Source organism: Pteropus medius, unplaced genomic scaffold (genome assembly GCF_902729225.1).
Source record: "Pteropus medius unplaced genomic scaffold, Ma_sr-lr_union100, whole genome shotgun sequence".
In the NCBI taxonomy this organism is placed as follows: domain Eukaryota; kingdom Metazoa; phylum Chordata; class Mammalia; order Chiroptera; family Pteropodidae; genus Pteropus; species Pteropus medius.
The window spans coordinates 6,749,254-6,769,969 of NW_024349797.1; the positions used below are offsets into that span (position 1 = coordinate 6,749,254).

The 20,716-nt window shown below is 39.0% G+C and overlaps 1 protein-coding gene across 1 annotated transcript in view; it reads left to right on the forward strand.

Moving 5' to 3' along the window:
- Positions 1–20,716, forward strand: part of NRXN3 (neurexin 3) — a 1,605,778-nt gene that overhangs the window by 1,472,008 nt on the left and 113,054 nt on the right. Inside the window, exon 30 of the mRNA XM_039883931.1 lies at positions 32–339. Within this exon, the coding sequence (XP_039739865.1) occupies positions 32–339 (308 nt within the window). The remainder of the gene's footprint in view (positions 1–31; positions 340–20,716) is intronic.

The following is a 20,716-nucleotide window of genomic DNA, read 5'->3' on the forward strand; positions in this document are numbered from 1 at the left end:
ATAATGATGTTTCCTCCGCCCAACCCACTAGGCCGGCAGTTAACCATCTTCAACACCCAGGCTCAAATAGCCATCGGCGGAAAAGACAAAGGACGCCTCTTCCAAGGCCAGCTCTCTGGGCTCTATTATGATGGTTTGAAAGTACTGAACATGGCAGCTGAGAACAACCCCAATATTAAAATCAATGGAAGTGTCCGACTGGTGGGAGAAGTCCCATCAATCTTGGGAACAACACAGACAACCGCCATGCCACCGGAAATGTCTACAACTGTCATGGAAACCACCACTACAATGGCTACGACCACAACCCGCAAAAATCGCTCAACAGCCAGCATTCAGGTAAGTCTTTCTCCAACTATTAATTGATTCTGCTTTTTTGTCTTTGAGACATCGCTATCACGGTCAGTATAGCTATGTAGCTAGAGAGTCTGAATTAGAACGTTTATAGGAAGAATACCTACAGATCCTCATAGTAATGAGACTCAGGAATAGAGAAAGACAAAGTCATTCCTAAAGAAGTTGTTTAAGTCTTGTGTGCACTCATGGGTTATTCCTCGTATCATGTTTACCACTGAAATGGTAAAGCTGTTGTTCAAAATGAGCAATGGTTAACACTTTAAGTATAAAATATTCTCTCTTCTTATTTTATTATATTTCTTTTCTTTTCAAAAAGAGAAAAGGGGAAAATAAAAATTTGTTATCACAGGAAAGACTATATCCTAGTACAGTTCCAGTCACATCCTCCTGATGGCTTTACTGGAACATGATTTGTTCATTTTTGAAGCCAGTGGGTATCATTAAATCAAGAGCAATTGAAGCTAGAGGTTCATCTGATCTTTATAAAATGCAGTCTTTGTGTTTGATATTAAGTGTTGATTAATTACATGTTACTTTTTGTCCATATTGTTTCCTTTATATTTGACCAAGATCCTAATTACATTAGAAAATGTGAAGGTCTGGGTTTAGTATGTAGGAAGTTCTTATTTTGTGGTAACATTTTTGTTTTTTGTTTTTCACTTAAAAGTAATTATACTGAAGCTAAAATTTAATGCTTTGCTAACTCCCTTGGCATTTCATAAATCTAGTTAGTAGGGGGTAGAAGGTTAATCGAATTATTAGCCTTAAATGCTCTGGCATAAAATAAGACATTCCGATTGCTTGTGGGGAAATTACCCCTAGGCTAGTTAGTGTTGGTAGAAAATTCAGTAGATCGGTACTGCTCCTTTCTGTTTCTTAGTTTTAAGAAAATATCCTGGGGCTCAATTGAGTCTTTGACATCACCCTTCTATTAACTTCAGTAGGCATTGTAAACTTAAAGTCAGTCAATAATCAATTAACTCCCCTTTGTGTTCTCATTCTTCTGAATTAAGTTTACTTAAGTTAGGTAGAGTTTAAAAGTGTTGTCTTCCTTTTTCCATTTCTTTGAGCCAAAATGTCCAGATAGCTCCTTCCATGACTCCCTAGGAGTGATTCGAAGCTGTATACACTGATGATGTTGTCGGGCCAATCCATGTGTTTTAGAAAGGCGACAGGGACCTGGTTAGCACAGCAGTCTCACAGCCCCGTGTGCTGTTCCATGCATACCTACGCCCATGCTCAAAAAAAAAAAAAAAAAAGCTTTCTCTCTGATATTAAAGCTATAACTCCTGACACTTCACTCTACTCACTGAAAAGAAGATAAAAGGCAATATATATTTCTATTATGACTCTCTATAGCTCAAGAGCGGATCTGTTTATTGTTAGTGAAAAGATAGTTCTGTCTGCACAGGCCTTGGCAGACTCGTTTTGTTTCTGTCAGAATACCTTCCACTAACTCTGTGGGAAGCAGAGTCGCAAATGGCTTTTTCTTCATAGCAGTGGCTGGTCCTGTAGTCTTTTTTCAAGGCCAAATTTTTACCGACCTCAGGAGTATTTAATGTTACATGGGGACTCACGGACTAAGCCATGGTATTTAGTGGTTTTTGGCTTTCCCTCCTATAGCAAATTCATAAATGGGAGCAGATTGGGTGAGCCTTTCCACAAACCGAGAGAGCCACAGCTTCTGGTGAAGTGTAGAGCAAATCTTGCCAGCGATTATGATCCTAAATATCAGAGAACCTGTTCTCATTTTAGCGGATGTGGCTGGCTGGAGGATGCCCTCTAACAGCCTCCTGTCTGGCATGTGTTTGTTTTCCTCTGAGTCCAGTAATAACTGGATTACATCTACATGTCTCTCCTTTTGCTTATATCAAGGCTATAAAAATGAGTTATAAATCTGTTGACGCTCTTTGTTTTTAAGGGTGTGTAAATACATATTCTTGGAGGAGAGCCAACAGGCTAGCAGAATTGGATTAGACTGAGATGAGGTATAAGAAAAGCCCCATGTTCTTTTTAAAGATTAGCTGGAAGAAATAACTTTATGCCAATGGTTTGGGGCATTTTATTCTTACCAGCTAGCCATAAGAACTCTGTCCTGGGCTCCGTGAAAACTCATAGCCTATCTTGTCTGCAAGCCTATTCTGATCTCAAGTACATTCTATAGACCACGTCAAGCATGGGTTAGGACTAGGGATCCAACAACCCTTGGATTCTCACAATTCCCACACTCCAAATACTTTGGATGAAGAAGGTCAGTCTCAGAATCTCTAATATATCCTCTGTGATCCAGCTAATATTCTTGGATAAAGTGGACCCATAAAGACTTGAATTCTGGGAGATACTTCAGAAAGGAGAAAAAAGAAGTAGGGAAGACTGAATTTTATATTCATCGGGCCCATCACTCGCTTTTCTAAACAATACTCTGTTCTGTCCCCTTTTATTTTGATTGTCCTAACATGAGGCACTTCCAGGAAAAACAGAAAAAGCGTGTGAATCCACAAGTATAAAATCTTGGTTATTCAAAAATCTATTGGTCCCTTCTTAGAGCATAAGCTGAGAAAGCATCATTTGAGCAGGTCATTTCTGATAAGACCTTGGTTAGTGTTGATTTCTGATCAAAAGAAAACTGCAAAGTGCTTTCAGTGCTGCTCTTAACTGTGTGTGAATATGAATAAAAAGTTTTCGAGTTGATATGGAAGTAATTGGTGCTTTGATCTTGTTGATAACCTGGTTCGTTACAGACCTACTTGTGAATTACATGGGCTATGTTAAATTACAGCTATGGTGTCCAAGCATCAGGTCCTCACCCTGTCTTAAGAAGGATGTCTCTTAAGTGTTCCCTAAATAAAATAATAATAAGTTAAGATTGAGAAAGCAGGTGGGAAGGTGATAATTCTCAAGTAAAGGTCTGCCACTTAGAAGATGCTCAGTAAATATTTTTCGAAGAAAACCACAAAACAAGATAGGCTTTATGACATATCTTATCATCATCTAACAGCTAGAAGAGGCATGGCTTATGGAGCATTTTCCCTTCTGAATAGTTAGTGTGCTTTGGGCAATTTTATTTGTATTTTTTCCAGTGGTAAGGCTATTGCAGTGATTAAATGCATACACTTGGAATCAGACTTGCCTAATATGAAAAACCTAGTTCTTCATATAAGCTAAGTGACCTTAGGCAATTCACATGTGCTCTAGTTAACTATTGCTATGAAACCAACTTTCCCATTAAATTTAGTGACTTAAAACAACAGTTATGTCATTGGATCTCACAAAATGCAGGGCTCAGCAAGGCAGTTCTTCTGCCCCATGTGGAGTCTGCTGGAGTTACTCAGTGGCTACTTGGGTCTGGAGGGTCTGATTTCATTCATGTGCCGTGTGCCTGGGTGGGTTAACTGGAAACACTGGACTCAGCTGGGTCCATTTCCCTCTCCATATAGTCTCTGTGACTCTCCATGTAGTCTTTCCAGCAGAATAGTAAGACTTCTCTCATGGAGGCTCAGGGCTCCCAGAGAGAGCTTTCCAAGAGAGGAAGTAGAGACTGCCAGTTTCTTAAAGCCTGGTCCTGGACACCCACACAGTGTCACTTCCATCACATTCTATTGGTCAAAGCATCCACAGACCTCTCTCAGCCTCAGGGAAAGGGGCATAAACCCCAAATCCGATGGGAAGAGTAGCCAGAATTTGAAACCAACCTGTCTACCACATTGTAAAGCTAGGCAAGCGGGGTCAGAGCAAAAGGTACTGCTAGTGCTTACAACATGTGATGGTTATGATGATAACTAAGTTAATATAAGAGAAATGCTTAAAACAGGTACATCATGAAGAGTATGACTGACTGTGTTTTAACCTTCTTTTTGTATTCTATCCCCACATTTGGTATGCAAGTCACTACTCTCTCAAGCAAGAATCTACATCAGAAAATGGGGTTGTTTTTATAGACAGTAGTGTTTGTAGTTCACAGTAGGGGCTAGGAGGTTTTGGGGGGTAAGGATTTGAAGGAGGGTCAAAGTAGAACTTGGAGGCTGAAATTAGTTCTGACAAATAAAAGTTCTCTAAGGTCCCTGGTCTCGGATACCTCACTACCCATCTTTTACTTTCTCTTCCATTTTTAAACCAACCTGGGGTTCTGTGGTTCTTGGAGATTATGTTCAGCTATGAAATATGTCTACACATATTTTAGGGGTTTCAAAGAAGAGGAATTTAGGATTCTTGCCATTATGGAGCTTACAATCTAAAGAGGGCAAGAGAGCTTGACATGAGCTATCGATATGAGGTAGCAGCTTACAAATGGTGGTGCGTTGGGAGTGAGGGGTGGTATATGGGATGGCTGGCTGGATCTCATGGCTGGGGTGGGTATGACTGGGCCTGTAGATGAGTACAGTCAGATTCATGCTGACAGGAACAAACCCAGGGTGGTTGAATGTCCGAAGCTAAGTTGTCCAAGTCAGAGACAGTAAGTAATTCCTGAGGGTGACAGCCAATCTCAACTAGAATACAGAATGCATAGAGGAGATTCGTGCGAGGCAAGAGATCCAGATTCTGAGAGTCTTGACCTGACCCCTTACCCCACCATGAGAGAGGACCAAAAAGAGAGGACTGGATTGGGTTCCCTGTGGGTCTTGCTACCAGGGATGCCCCAGCAATCGTTCAGGCACTTGTGTTATGTTACAGCTGATCCAAGTGTCAGTGGGTTACTATCATGACGCTGATAGTTCAGCTTCTAAAAAAACAAAGTCCAACACAGCCTACACTCAAATTTCTTGGTCCTCGTTCAAGATAGATGGCAAAGTGTGAAACAAGTGTCTTTTAGTCATAACTTTCAGTCACCAAGACCAAAATGTCCTTGTGAGAAAGGGCCAAAAGGAAAATAGTTCCAAGAATAATGTGTATTCTCTTACCTAAGGCCTCCAGACTGAGTCATCAATAAAAAAAAGAACTCAGTGTATTCTATACAAACCACCATTTGGAATCATTTGTACATTATTAGCATGATACTGATAATGACCCATTTTTTGTTTTGTTTTGGGCATTGATAAAACCACCTTGACATTGGCTAGTGCTGCCTGGCACCAGAAAATTACCAGAAAATGACAATACTCAGCTTAGATTGGAACTATCCTAATAAACAGTAGAAATGAAAGACTTGAGAGCTTCATGAAATTGAATTTTTATCTCACACTCACAAATTTGGTGGTCGAATGTGAACAACTTTCAAAGATCCCAGAAGGAATCCAAACTTTTTCGGGCTTTGTAATAATACCTATGTGGAAAGTCCCCCTTCTGGTCTACTTTCAGATTTAGGCTGAGAACAATAAGAAGCACACTTCAGCCTTGAGATTATTACCAAAAACAAAAAACAAACAAACAAACTTGCATGTTCTAGGTAGAGTGACAGCACGTTGAAGGGAAGAGAGTATACTTCAGAGTCAGAATTTCTGGTTCTCCAGGTTCTTTCAGTTACTTAACTGTGTATCTCTGGGCAGGTCGATTAGCCTCTCTAAGCCTCTATTTTATTATCTGTAGAATGGCTTAACAGTACCTTTCCCATAGGCTTGTTGTAAGAAATAAACATGTCCATGTGTGGAAAGAACTTAGGCCATGGCTTTCCCCATAAGTTTCCACTCAGTGCTGAACATCGGGGAACCCTTCCACCCAGGAGACTGTCCCAGAACTCACAGAGCCTCATCGAGCCTTCCTTTATGTTTGGCTAAGCACAAGATGAACAATTTTGTCTACATCGACACCAATCCCCAATTACCCAGGATTTCCTCTTGTGGTTCCAGATTGAACCATAGCCCTGAACTCATCAATTAGAAGAGATTTCTATGGGAGATTCTTTCATTTTCTGGAGTGGAAATTGGCTTCGCTGAATAGTTATTGCACCCAGTGTCCTATGAGAGTGAAGTGTGTAAAGTTGCCGTTTTTATAGACCAAAATAGTCAAGTATCAGCTATTTCAGATGATTCGACAAAATTGGTATCAATGCCATTTTGAGACTCTGGCTGGAACACCATATTTTCTCAAGGTTCTTTGAATAATCCAACTGTCTTGGATTGGGACTCAAAATAAATCTACCACATCCCAAACACCATCCTCTAACAGGATGTAGATGTGTTGTATCAGAAAGGGTTATACTTACCCAGAGAATCAAACTCTCTGAGCCCCTCCATATTTTCCCTGCTGCCACCAGCTTTACAGAAATGAGACAAGGAGTCCACACCGTTTTCAATCCCTTGCTTTTACCATTAGACAACAGAGCCTCCGGGGGGAGTTTATTTTTAGGATCAGGGCTTAGCTAATATTGATTAACAGCCTTACATAACATGCGGCTCCCGGGCTCGTTCCTTTCCTGCCAAGCCTCATAACTGGGGAAGGCACTGAAGATTTGTCAGTCTAATTAGACTTCTGCTGCCAGCCAAGAAATATCTTGTCTCTTCCTTACTCTTACACAGGTACTTTCGTTTCCCCTCTCAGAGAATAATTTGGGGAGAAGGAAATTGGACTCTAATTTACTCGTAAAACTCTCCAGTGACATTTTCTCTCTGGAAATGCATTGTTCTTAAAAGAAAAAAAAAAAAAAAAAGACAGGGGGAGCTTGATGTGTTTATCTCCCTCTTAAAGACTTACACGTTGACAGTACAAATAAGCCAGGGAAGAGAATGCAGTGTAGCTTCTTTTCATCCCCTCTTTAATATTTTAATTTTAGTGGATGAGATCAGCATTTCTCAAAACTTGAGTTTAGTCACTTAAAAGGTCCTCTGAGAAGGTCCTCATTGCAGATGGGCTGGAAGTCTGTGAGTTGCTAGAATAAGTTGTAGAGATGCCCTTCTAATCTGGCTATAATATTTATAGGGTGGAATTTCCAACAGAACTGCTGCTAAAGTGCTAGAACTTATTTTGAGCCATCTGAACAGCTGGGAGGGAAGTGGGGTCAGCTCTTGGCTAGTCACTGTGGAGGTCTCAAAATGTTGTTAAAGCTCTGAGGGGTGCTTTTTCCGATCATTGGAAGTCAAAATCTTTACCGTGTGGTGTATGAATCTCCTCCTTGCTATCTCTCTAACCATACTTTCTACGACACTGCTCCAGGCACATAGTTCTTTTTGAACTTCCTCGAACATAGAACCAGGATAAAGGAAAGGGGAGTGGGATAGGATTGTGCAATTACAGAGTTGGATACTGTTTGTATCTAAATGTTGATATTTTGTTTATCATGGATTTTTTTTTGCATTAACATTGGTTTTCAAATATGACAATAAAATATTATTTATATCGATAAATGAATTTTGGGGAACCCCGTTAAATATTACACTTTAGATAAGCGCCTCATAACCCAGACTTGCTTGAACATACCAGGCACGTCTTCGACTTCTCACTTGCTAATTCTTCTGCCTGAAGCAGCTTTTTCCAGCATTTCGTATGACTCATTCTTCATCCTGGTTTCTGCTCATATGGCACCTTTCAGAGAGTTCTTCGTTGATCGCACTTTATAAAATAGCACTCTCTATCATCTCTTGCTTCGTTGTTTCTCATAGCAGTTACCTGTTCCTGACAGCATATCATACAGTTATTGGTTTATTGTCTCTGTTTGCTGGAATATGAATTCTACAATGGCAAGATCTTTATATCAGGTACTATAAGAGCATCAGCACCACAAGTAAATTCTTAGTCAATATTGGTCAAAACGTATGAATGGGCAACAGTCCACCAGCACCTTCTCAGAGAGAACACATGCCTCTTAATACTTATAAGTTGAATCTCACTTCCAAGGTTAAGGCTCACCAGTGGGGATGGTCATCAGCATGGTTTTGCTGCTTTTAAATCCTTGCCTTAAGAATAAGGAGTTCCAGAGATGTCTCCTTGTCTCTGGTGGGCCAGATTGTTCTTGTTTGTTTCTGGTCCTTCATTCACTTTCCTTAGGATTTATTTGTTATCATAGTAACAAGGACTGCATCTAGCACTCAGAGTTTTCAAGCCACTTTTGGAACTGTAGTATCACCAATTTCCCTCTCTAATTTTTTTCTCCTTATTCCTATCCCAAACCACTCAGTTCTTAATTCTCCTAAAACCTGCCTTTACATATAGGCAAATAAAAATTATTTTTAATGGCCCATCTTTTCTAATTGTTGATATGGTTAAAAAATTAACTTGAGGCGCATTTTCCTAGTTGTACGCATGTGGGTAGGTTTGTGGGAGTCTTCTATCTGCTTTCCGTTACCTCTTTTGTTTTTCTCTAATGGCCGAGTATGTTATATGAACCCATTTATTCCTGGTCACAACCCTATGATTCAGCTGGCTACATAGTTACCTGTTTTCTTCACGATCTTTCGAAAGAACATTGATGGAAGATACTATGAGAAACCATTAGATCGAGAGCAGAAATAATCTCTGTGTAGTTTATCACTTGACATTCAGGGCCTGGAACAGTGCCTGCCACAAAGAGGGGCTCAGTAAATGTTTGTTGAAGAAAAGGAAAATATATTAAATAAACGAATGCTTGTCTGCAGAGGAGGCCATATTATTCATGTCCAAGGTAGACAAAGAAAGCTGAGAAAGCAGCCTGGCGTGAAGGAAAAGAGTGCATTGAAGCAGGCACTAGGAGACTTCATCGTGGATAAAGAAGTAGTTAAAATCATGATTCTAGGCAGACCTTCATTTACCAGCTGTGGGATTTGGGCTAAGTTGCTTTTTGGAGCTCAGTTTCATCATCTGAAATATGGAGATGACATCACCAGCTTCATAGATAGGTTAAGATAATGTAAGTCAAAGGCTTAAGTCGGTGTGACTTAATAAAAGATGGTTATTGTTGTTATGTTGTGTTACTTTAAGTGACATTCCGATCAAGGTCATAGTAGCACCTAATTTTTATTTTTTATTTTGTTTCTAATTAGTCATTTGACCTCTGACATGGCAGTTAGTTTCCTTGGGTCTCCACGCTTTTCTCATCTAACAAGCGTAAGAGTAGATTCGCATTATCTCTAACATCTTTATATTTTTTTTAACTATCTAACATGGTGCGTTTTACATATAGTTAAATGGTTGGCTAAATGAATTAGAGGGAAGAAGGAGGAAGGACAGTTTAGAGGAATGAGAGGAAGCAGAAACACTGTAATTCTATTGCTGTAAGAACTATCTGCTCATTTCACGTGTTGCATGGCTAAAGCTGAGAGAAATGAATAGAATATCTTTGTTCTAATTCAAATAATATAAATAATTCTTTCTTTCTGTATCCCCCCCTCTTTGCTGAAAATTGTCAGAAAGGGTTTCACAATGATCACCCCTATATAGAAGATAAACTACTTATTATGTCTCTTGACTCGTCAAAAAGAATCAATGATTTCAGTTTAAACTGAGGTCCGAGAATTTTTTTTTTCTGAAAATACATCTCTTTCTTTCTATTTATGTATGACAGGGGAATGACTTCCAGCAGTAATCATTGCTAGCCAGAATTCAAGATGGATATTTCTTCTCTGTCTTTGATGAGGCAGTAGGAGTGGTGGGATGTGCTTTTATACCTTTCTGATGCATGTTTGAATGATTGTAACAATTAGAAACACACCAAGGCTGTTATGACAGACCTGCCTTTTGAAACCTTCTAATTAATGCCTTGGGTTGTCTAGAGAGCAAGTTCTGTTAGCTAAATGGAGAATGTAAGGTTCTCCTTGATTTTCTCATCATTTAGGCTGGGGAAGTAAATGCACATCATTTCTGTGGTGGTTAGCAATCACTGAGAGGATTACTTGATGGAAATTTGATTGACTTGTGTATACAATGCAGTCTCTTCTGTCTCTCATCCCATTTGATGGTGTGTGTGTGTGAGAGGGAGGGAGAGAGATCCAGAGACAGAGAGATCATGTATATTTGCATATATTATCTAGAATAGTGCCTCTTAAACTGTTATGTGTATACAGATCACCCTGGTGATTTATTAACGCACAGATTGTGAATTGTGATTCACTTCAGGGTGGGGCCTGAGATAATGCATTTCTAGCAAGGTGATGTCATGCTGCAGTATGTGGAACTCATTTTATGGAGCAAGAATCTGGTAGATATTTGCAGTTCCTGCTGAGTTGTTGTAGCATCTGTTTACCTATCTCTTCTAAACAGCCTCCTCAAGTTTAGTTCAGGGCTCTTAAAGACATGAAATCTTGCTAACCCAAAGCATTATGTAAGTGAAGGAGTAGATACCCTACTAAGAATTAGCAAAGAACAATTCATCCCTTTAGACAGTCCTGCTCCTGGTCCCACTCGTCCCCTCATCCTGTCCCTTACTTTGTTATATTCCTGAGGCAGATGGGAAAAAAAGTAGGTAGAATTTAACTTGTCATAATATTTATCCGCCTTTCTGAGAGGTGCCCACCAATGAAAGCAGAAAGACGTGAATGATTTTAATCCGCAGTAACAATGGAGAACCAGTCCTGACCATCTTGAGCAGTATAAATATATAAAATGACAGATTTTTCTCCTCTGCCTCTCCACTTCCTCCTCCCAGATACTGAGAGAGACACATATTCATGCACCCACAACTCATACTATAATGCACAATGAAATTTCACCCAGCCTTTATCTCAGAGCTGCTGTTCTGATGATTAATGCCGCACTGGCTGGGAAGCTATTCTGCTGAGAAAGACAAGGAGAGAGGAAGACACATGAAATATATCTTTCAGGCCATTTCTCATTATTCTTATTATCATTATTAGTTCTTACTGCCCTATCTAGCCTGTTAGAGAATGCTTGATCTATTGGCCAGGGGGAGGGGATGACATTTGAAAGACGATTTTATGAGACAGGAATAAGCAAGGACAATGAAATAGACACTTTTTACTAAAGAGAATTGACCTGAATGGGGTTTTGTTTCTGTTGTCATTTGTTTTGGGTTTTGTTTGTTTGCTTTATTATTTTCGTTGTTTTCATTTTAAAGCCAAATATAATAGACGCCTCCATCTATGTATTCTGTGTCCCCCCAAACAGACATTTATTTTTGCATATGTTCTTTTGTCTTTATTGAGGCTCTGCAAGAATCAATATATAACTGATGCAAATATTATTCCTGACCACTTATGCAAAAGACTGGACAGAATAAGTTCATTACTTTGTAACTCCCATAATCGCCTCCATATCCTGGTTGATTCTGAGTTTCTAAAAGAGCTACTTAAAAAAATAATAATAATTCTGGAGTATGTATTGTATAAACCACAGTGTCTGATTCTCTCCTGTTTCTCATTCAGAGAAAGAGTATTTGCTAAGTATTGTCTGGCTCTGTCACTTAGGAGGACTCCACAGCAGCAGTCCTTGTTGGAAGGATAGGACCATAATAAAAGCATTAGCACAACATAGGTGTCTACTGGTAAAATGTCACATGCATAACATAGGCAAAGTTTAATCTGATTTAGAAAATGCTGTATTTGCCAAGTTGAGTTTAAGAGGATTTCGAGCTGTGGTGCCCACATTTAACCTCAGTTTTAGTTGAATTTTATAGTCAGTTAATAAATATTTGGGTAAAATGAGTACCTACTACGGGCCAGGTACTGTCCTAGTTGCCTGAGCTACAGAAATATACAAAACAGATTTTAAAAAAGTCTTTTTTCTCACAGAGCAAAAATTCTATTCCACAAACATTGGGTACCTCCTGAGTGCCAGGCTTTGGGGAAACAAAAAATGACATAAATGTATTTCTGCCTAAAGGAACACAGTCTAATAGGGTTCTTAAATATTTCCTGAATCTGAGAAGACTCATTTTTAGGTCAGTTTCTACAGAAACTTTAGCACACTGATCTGCTATTATAGATGCAGAGGCAAAAGCCATCTCTATTTAGGTCAGTGCTAAGAATAAAATCTTTAATTTCTACTGGAAAAAGACAACTTTCAAATGTAAACAATGTCTTGTTTAACTAAAAATAGCGACAGTAAACCATGTTACAGTAAGATGATTGCGTTTAAAACACATTTGATCTCAAGGACTAACTTTACGATATTTATTGCAAGTATTTGTTTATTGGTTGGAAATTATAGTCTCGTGGATTGTTAATATTAGAAGAATCTCAAACACTGTGTAATTGTTGAGCCCATACAACACTAGGTGAGATTTAGAGACAGGCCAACCTAGTTTCAAGTTCTGGTTTCATCATTCAAAGCTGTATGTCAGGGGCAAATTGCTCACCTGCCTTTTTTTTTTAAATTTAAATAATAAGCACCCATTAATTTTATATTTTCACTTAATTTTTCTCTAACTAATACATTTGCATAGCTTAAAAACCTCACATAGTACCCTGATCCTCCTTCAGGATAGAAGCACCATTACTTCAGCTGCTTGAGGGTTAGCTGATGACTCTCAGTTCAGTTCTTCACTGGGAACTGCCCTTGACCAAAGAAGCCACCTTACCCAAGGTCAAGCCCCTTCCTGGGAGTGGCACATATCTAGTGAGCAGTGGGTGGGCTGGGTGACATATAAAGATCCAGTCCCTTGTCTCCCCTGTGGGTGTTGGGGTCAGCTGAGGTCTTTGTTGCAACTGCATCAAAGTTCACCTCCTCCCTCTTCCTAGATTTCGATGGCACTCCCCCCAAAACTTCCCACACACAAAACTAGGTCTCAGAGTCCGTTTCCTAAGCAACTGAGCTTAAGACAGTATCTAGAGGCCTAAGAGAAAACAAACAACAGAACAGAAGTCTTTTTCCTCTACTTCACCATGTCTTGTAGAACTGCTCCACACTTATACCCTTTCAGTTGCTTTTTCAAATGTTTTCCTCCATATTTCTAAAAATATGCTTCTGTTTCTTGCCTTTGCGGTTTTACATATTAACTAATGACTTCTGACTCTGGAAGAAAAGGGTTGGGTTTTCTCACCCCCTCCATCTCCCAACACACACATACCTCCTCACCTCCAATTTCCGAATAAAATTCTGTCACATTTTGACTGAATCAGTTTACATTGTTACAATTTCCACCTACTGAGAAAAATGTGAGATCATACCATGTATTCATTTATTCCACAGATCTTTACTGGGTGCTTAGAATGTTTCAGGCACTACTCTAGAGACCGAGGGTAGAGCATCCTACCCTCATTCTACTGTTAGGAGTACGACATTCTACTATTATGGTTGTATTTCCTTTCTCCTGCAACTCCTTGTTAATAAATCCCCTCATTATCTCTTTGGTGTATTTTTCTAACCACTTACCAGTGTCATAGCTAGCACAGCTATAAAACTCCTCTTAACATAAACACACAGGTAATCTATCATCTCCACTTTTTTCTTGGAGACCCCCCTGCCAGAGTCTTCTATCCAGCTCCAGTCTGACGTAGGTGCTCTGTGCACCTGCCTTGTAGCTGTCATCCTGGATCCTCCTTGCTCCTCATTCTGGGAAATCCCTGGGCTTCACTTTTATGTCGGATCCCAAGTTTTGTCTTTCTTAGTTGACTCCCTCATTCTGAAGTTATACATCTTTCTGTAGCTTCCGGAGAAAAGGCGGGTGAAAGGTGCAGCCATTGACACTTTGTCTGTCTGAAGAATGTCCTACTTGTCCTCACCCTTGATTAGTAGTCTTCCTGGAAGGGATTCGTAGGTTGGAAATCATCTTTGCTCATAAATTTGAAGGCTTTTGTCCAGTGTCCTCAGGTATCCAGTGCTGTACTCATTGAGAGAACAGTCTGATGTCTGATTCCTATATTTTCTCTCTGAAATCTCAACTCTTTATCAAGAGACCTCAGACTAGCACTTAACACAGCTCAGGTAACCACATGACGCTGCCCTCTAAGCCTCATGCTCTTGTCCCATTGTTGTTACTTGCCCATTAGCTGCCCTGTGTTGGCAACCTTATTTTGATATAATTTGTTCAGTCAAACTATTCCTAAGCATATGTAACACACACACACTGAATATAACTTCAGAAAAGCATGGGGTTTTGAAAGTAGCACATGGTATATGGAGCCTTGAGAATTCTATATTATATTATATATAATGTATTATATATATAAACTAAAACTTACTATGATCAATGCAAAATTCCAGTAAAAATTATTGTACTGCTAACTCTTTCTATATACTAAAGTAAAACTTTTAACTCCGTTTTGTGTTCCTTTAGAGGCCTCTATTTTTGTGGGTTTTTTGTTCTGTTTCCTATTTTCACCTTAATACTCATTTTCTATCCACATCAAAGGAACTATGAATTAAATAATATGTATAAGTGCTTTGTATATTTTACACCCAGAAATGAGCATAGCTCAGTTTCCTGCTTCACACCAGATGCTTATATTTTTGAGAGGGGCAAGGATTAGAATTGCCACTTTGGAATTCTATCCCCTGAAATGTCAGTGTGTTTGCATGCCACTGAGTTCCATCATACTGTGTTTGGTGATAAAGTCTGTTCACTTGGCTCTCATTTTCCTTCAGCTTCATCACTGTAATATATTCATTAGCTTTGCATGTGCTAGTTGGTAGATGCTATAGGAAAAGAATTACCCCACATACTGATTGCCCCTCATGAGGAATTACACATTGTAAGAACACAAATGGAGTTCCACACACGAAAACATTAGTGAATTAATGTTGGATATGTACGGCATGTATACTAGAAATATGATTTGATTAAGTAATTATACTAAATACGAACCAAAGCTTTCATGCATTGGAGGAGAGATCATTGGAGGCCACTGTGAGAAAATCACAAATAGGAGGTTTCAAGGGAAATTTGAGTGGCGATGGCAAGGATGTCCCCAAGGCTATTTCTACAGGGAATCGTTTCTATCCACATTTCTAACCAGAAAACAAAGATTGCTGGAGGCTCCAAAGTAGATCAAAATATTTGAAGAAGGAAGAGGATAAATAGCAAAATTCACTCTCAAGGCCATACTGAAAGCATCCATAAAACGTTTTTTTTTGACTCCTATAGCCATAAGGGGATTTGTGTTTTAATTTGGGAGATTTGGTGTAAATGTCTAAACAACTTATTTTTGTAATGTTTTAATCAGTAATATCCATAATAATTAGAGAGAATTATGAATCTCAAAAAGCAATACCAATCATGTCATTCAGAAGAGGAGAATTAAGGTGTGTTTGTATTTCTCCTTTTCTCCCTCATTTTCAGTGAGGTACATTTTTTTGTTTTCCTCTTTGCCATATTGGGTGTTTTTGTAAGAGAGTTTTTCTTTTTCCGGTTGTAAACATTTTTCCCATCTCAGCATCCTTTTCAAATTCAAGAGACATTTTCCTTTGCAATGTACAATGAAAGGCGATTATGTTAGAAAATATCAGAGATGGCTTTGTCATATCTGGTGCTGTTAAGTCACGTTTTATCTTAAAGAGCTCAGTAAGTGAGGCCGAGGTAATGATTTGACAATTGAACAAGCCTCAGCTAGATCTTCCAGCCTTCCCCCAAAACTCCCTAAGGAGAGAGAGACCCAGGTGATGGGTGGAATTACTTTTTCTTTAAAAGACTGTGGGGGTTCTGGCAAACCTATGTTTTTGATTTTGCTTGCAAGGCAGAGGCAACATTTGCAAAGCAGTCTTTGTAGTCTTTTTTTTTTTTTCCAGCATTTAATTGAATTTAAGATGGTGGTAGGGAATTGAAAAGGGAAGACTAATTGCTCAGTAAACAGTTAATAGCTACTGCCTACTACATGGAAGGTTCTGGAAGGAGATGGAGGGGTGAATAAGACAGATGTATGCTGCCTGTCTTCATGGAGCTTACATCACGGGAAGAAGGCTTAAAACAAACCAATTTCACAAATAGTTATTTAATCACAATGATGACAAGTACGATGAAGGAGGACAAGCTGCTAAAAAAGCAGAAAGGGACCTGAGCTAATATTCTGATCTGGGAAGACTTTCTCGAAGATGCAGTGTAGGAGCCGTGCTGTTTAGGACGAGATGGTAGGTAGGTAAAAGAGGAGGACAAAGAGTTTGCCAAGCAAAGGGAACAGCCTATGCTAAGGCCTTGCCATAGGGAACATACGGTATCATGTTTCTCAGTCTTTGGCCTATCGTTTGGCTCTAACGTCTGGAAACATACCACATTTGACCATGTTAAGTGACCCATTAATGCCCACAGCTGAAAGGCTAGCAGAAGGTCACTCAAAAGGTTTCCGACAGGATGAAACACTGTCCCATTATTATGACGGAGTGATGCGCGACCGGTTGAATGAAAGTTTCTGAAGCTAGATTGATTGTCATGACCAGTTTGAACTGGCTTCAAGTTCTCCTGTGCTGAACCCTCTTGATCACTGCATAATTGGACATATAATGGATTATATCATTGTCATGGATGTCATGTCACTAATGTCACAGAAACTGTCATACATTGTAATATCAAAAAACCACTTATTGTGTATATGTGTCTAGGTTTCCAGACTTTACAGCCATCCTGTATTTCACTCTCATTTCTTCCTTAGAATACTAGTAACCAGAAATCAGTAAGTGGAAAACTTCTGATTTTTCTTCCTATTTTCTCACGCCTTCCCTTGGTTTTTCTTCTTGTTTCGTGGAAACTGTGGAGTTCAGTGGAAGTTTTCCTGCAGTTTAATTAGCCTCTCTATTTAATTTTAATAAAAAGTCTGTGCCCGATTCAATTCATATATGTCAATTTCTTTTTAATTGTAATTCTTTTCCCTAGTTCTTCCCACTCTCAGTGCCCAGGCACAGCTGAGGCTTGGGTTATTACAAGACTTTCATGCCTACGCTGTCAATTATGCTTCCTGCTTTAGGATTACATTCAATTATTATTATTGTTCTGATTATTAGTAGTAATAATGGGCATCTCTACCCAAACCCAGGTGAGTAGTAGTTTTCACAGTCTTTGCCTCCAAACTGAACTTGTTTTAGTTTTTTACTCAGATTGTTCCTTCTTTATTGGCATGAAGCACTGTTTCCTGTGTTGCATTTAAATGCTATTTTAGATTACTCAGAAGACAAGGCTTTCTTCTTGGTGTGTAAAAGTGGCATATTTTCCTTGGGTAGGATTCATAAACCAGTGGCTATCAATGTATTTTTTTTTTTTTTTTTTGGTAACAAGTATTTGAAGAAGTATTTGAACTGACCAAAGATGTCTATTAGCTCTCCAGTCTTTTTCTTAAAAAGGCCCCAGATCCTCATCCTCAAAAGCACACATGGCTTTGACTCCCATGTTGACTCTAAAAGGAAGACTTGTATTTCTGCCTTTTTGATGACGGTGTCTCTACCACTATAACTAACAGAACAGCAACATGGTCCAAACTACTTAAAAATGGTACATTGGCCCCACAGCAACACGTTAATTCTTTCAGACTTCCTTCCCAGACTCAAATCTCAATGTCTTCAGTGCTTAAAACTACATTCATAGTAAGATCACCCAGAGAGCCTCAAGAAAAGAGATCAGAGCTTGGTGCAAAGTCAAGGCTTTTATTTTATTGCCTTGCACTTTATCTCTTTAGCAAACCAGAAGAAATCAATGCAATTTAATTCTGAGTGTGTAAAATGTTTGCGCTTTAAATTATAAATGTCTCTCAACGATAGAGTCTCTGCAAATAACATTCTGTGGATTTTCTGGAAGAATAATTATGATGGCTCATCACCAACTTTAAGGACTCAGGCTGCTGTAGTGCCCTTTCTTTTCTTAGTTTTGTTTTCTCACTGTGACTCACTGATACAATTTCCTAATCTCCCTTATTTTGAATCATAGCCTCTTAGACCATTAAACCTTTGCCTATAAAATGAAGGATTTGGCTCAGAATCCTAGAGTGAAGCATCTTTCAAAGGCCTCAGACTCTCAGCTCACTCATTCAACAAACATGGGTGGGGAAAATGGGGTGATTTCTGCCATGGACCAAGTACCCGTCTAGACTCTGAGGCTGCAACAAAAACAGAACAGAAAATTGTATATGTGATTCTAGTTCTTATGGAACGCACATTCTGGGAGCAAGGTTGGAGACTAGCAAGAAATAACTTAGCAAGAGGATATAGTATACACTGACAAATGCTATCAAGAAAATGAAGCAGGGTGAATGTTACACATGGTTTGTGGTAGGTGGGTAGCTATGGAAGGGGCATTGTCTCTAAGGAGGAAACATTTAAGCTGAAAGCTGAATGATAAGAAGACTCAAGCATATAAAGTCTGGGAAAAGAACATTCCCAACAGAGGGAATAGGTCATGTGAAAGACCCTTATATTGAAACATTGTGGGGGAGTTTGATAGAAGATGAGTATGGCCAGAGCAAGAGGTGATCTCGTATGAGGTGAGATCTGAGAAGTGGCTAGGGTCTGGGTCATACGGGGCCTGTTAGGCCATGGAAAGGAATTGAGATTTTATTAATATTTAATGGCAAACTATTAGAATGTCATAGGTAGTGGAGTGGCATGACGTGATGTAGACTTTTTAAAGATCATTCTGGCTACCATGTTAGAAAAGATTATAAAGGAGCAAGACATGAGTCATAGATAGCTGTTATGTTACTATGGCATCATTTCAAGTAAGAGATAATAAGACCTTGAACTTGAATAGCAACCAGACCTCCTGTACACAGCAGTTCAGCTTGATTGGCTTGCCCTACATCTTTACTTTGCCCCTGCATTATTAAATCTCTGAAACCTTAAACCTTACTCTTAATTGTCATACTTATACCCAGTTGCTTTCCTGCTTCAGCAAGTTTCCATTAGCCTATAAATTGTCTCTCATTATTGCTCTCAACTCCTCTCCCTCTGTTGTATTCATTCTAAATCATTCCCAACAGTTTCTACCCTTTACGCAACTGGAATAGTGCCTTCAGCCTGGTCTTAGAAGCCCTCCCTTTCCTTTCCTTGATCAGCAACCCCCTCTTCTCTAACTTTTTTTTATCAACGTTCTTTCAGTCCACCTCTTCACCATCGGGTTTCAAATACTACTTTTGAAGAAAATGTTCATCAATCGTGAGATTCTTCAAATTCTTCTACATCTAAGTTTACCAGTGCTCACTTTAGGAGAATCTCCTCATCCCTTTGTTCAAAATCTTATGCTCATCATTCCTCCACCATGGCCTCTTCTCAAACTTTTTGATGTCATTCAATGCCTTCATTTTCTACTGGTACCATGACTATCATTCCTTTCAGCCTGTAAATATATCCAGGGCTTTCCTATCTCAAAAGCAAAATCAAAACAATGAGCAACAGTCTATGAACCTTTTCTTAGCCCTTCATTCAGCTACCTATGGTTCCCAGATGAGGACACTCTCTTTCTTTTCTTCATACTCAAATTTGCTGAGTGTTATATTTGCATCGATTTCCCTTTCTAAACAAGTAATTCACTTTTATTGCAGAGAAAAATCATGGCTAAATGAATTCCAACCATGATCTCACCATCCAGGGTGAATCACAGGTTCCCATCACTGCTTTTTTTTTTAATTCCTCATCTACCAATATTTCTTACACGCACTCAACATTCTGGTTACAACCTGCTATAATTTTAGATGCGTTGTTCTTTCTAGCTGGGAACATATAACATGCACAAGAGCATGCTTCTTTATCTCCAAAATGATGATGATAAATATATTAACGTATTATAACATATTATAAAAATATAACGTAATAAAGTATTATTGAGGAGAAAATGGGTTCATATATTCCAAATGTTTAGACTAGTTCCCGATACATAGTAAGTACTCAATAAATGTTAGCTATCATTCTCATTATTGCTTTTCTTGTTTTTTTCTTTTTACTCACTCTCTCTGCCTAGAAAAATAATCAAGACTCGGTTCAAATACTGCTTCCTTTTTGAGTTACCTACCTTCTCTGCCACCCTGTCTCACTCTGCCAGGCTCAAGTCAGTACTATTTTCTCAGTGCTTTCACAAGTGGCTAACTTGTAATGAGCATCTGTGCATACTTTATATCAGCACCTCTTTATATTTCTCAGACAAGTAGATTAAGGAAAGGAATATAGGGACCTTAACCCTGTTTCAAACCAAGCAGTGGTTGGGTTGCTGTTTAACACCAGAGCCCCTAGAGAAGCCATCTGTGCTGCTATGTGAGTCCATAATGACTTCTCAATTAGATTCCTAGTCCATTTCCACATCTTCCTTCCCACTGAGATACTTCAAGAAGATATGAATGGGCCATAAATAAGTTGCCTAAGATAAATAAAATTAAACCTATTATACTCTTCTCAGTGTTATCAGAGTATTTCAACCAACTAGAGAGAAATTCTTTAGAATGGTGTTGACTGTGGGGGTGTGTGTGTGTGTGTGTGTGTGTGTACACCATTAGAAGTTTCTGTCTTTAGAGATCAGAGAACAACATTTAAATAAATGGTAAAAGTAGGGAGCTTTTCAAGCATGTTTGAAGACCCAATGTGGAAAATACATGTAGACAGAGAAAATCTAAGAGTTAAAATATCGAGTGCATTTCGCTCTGTATGTTTCTAT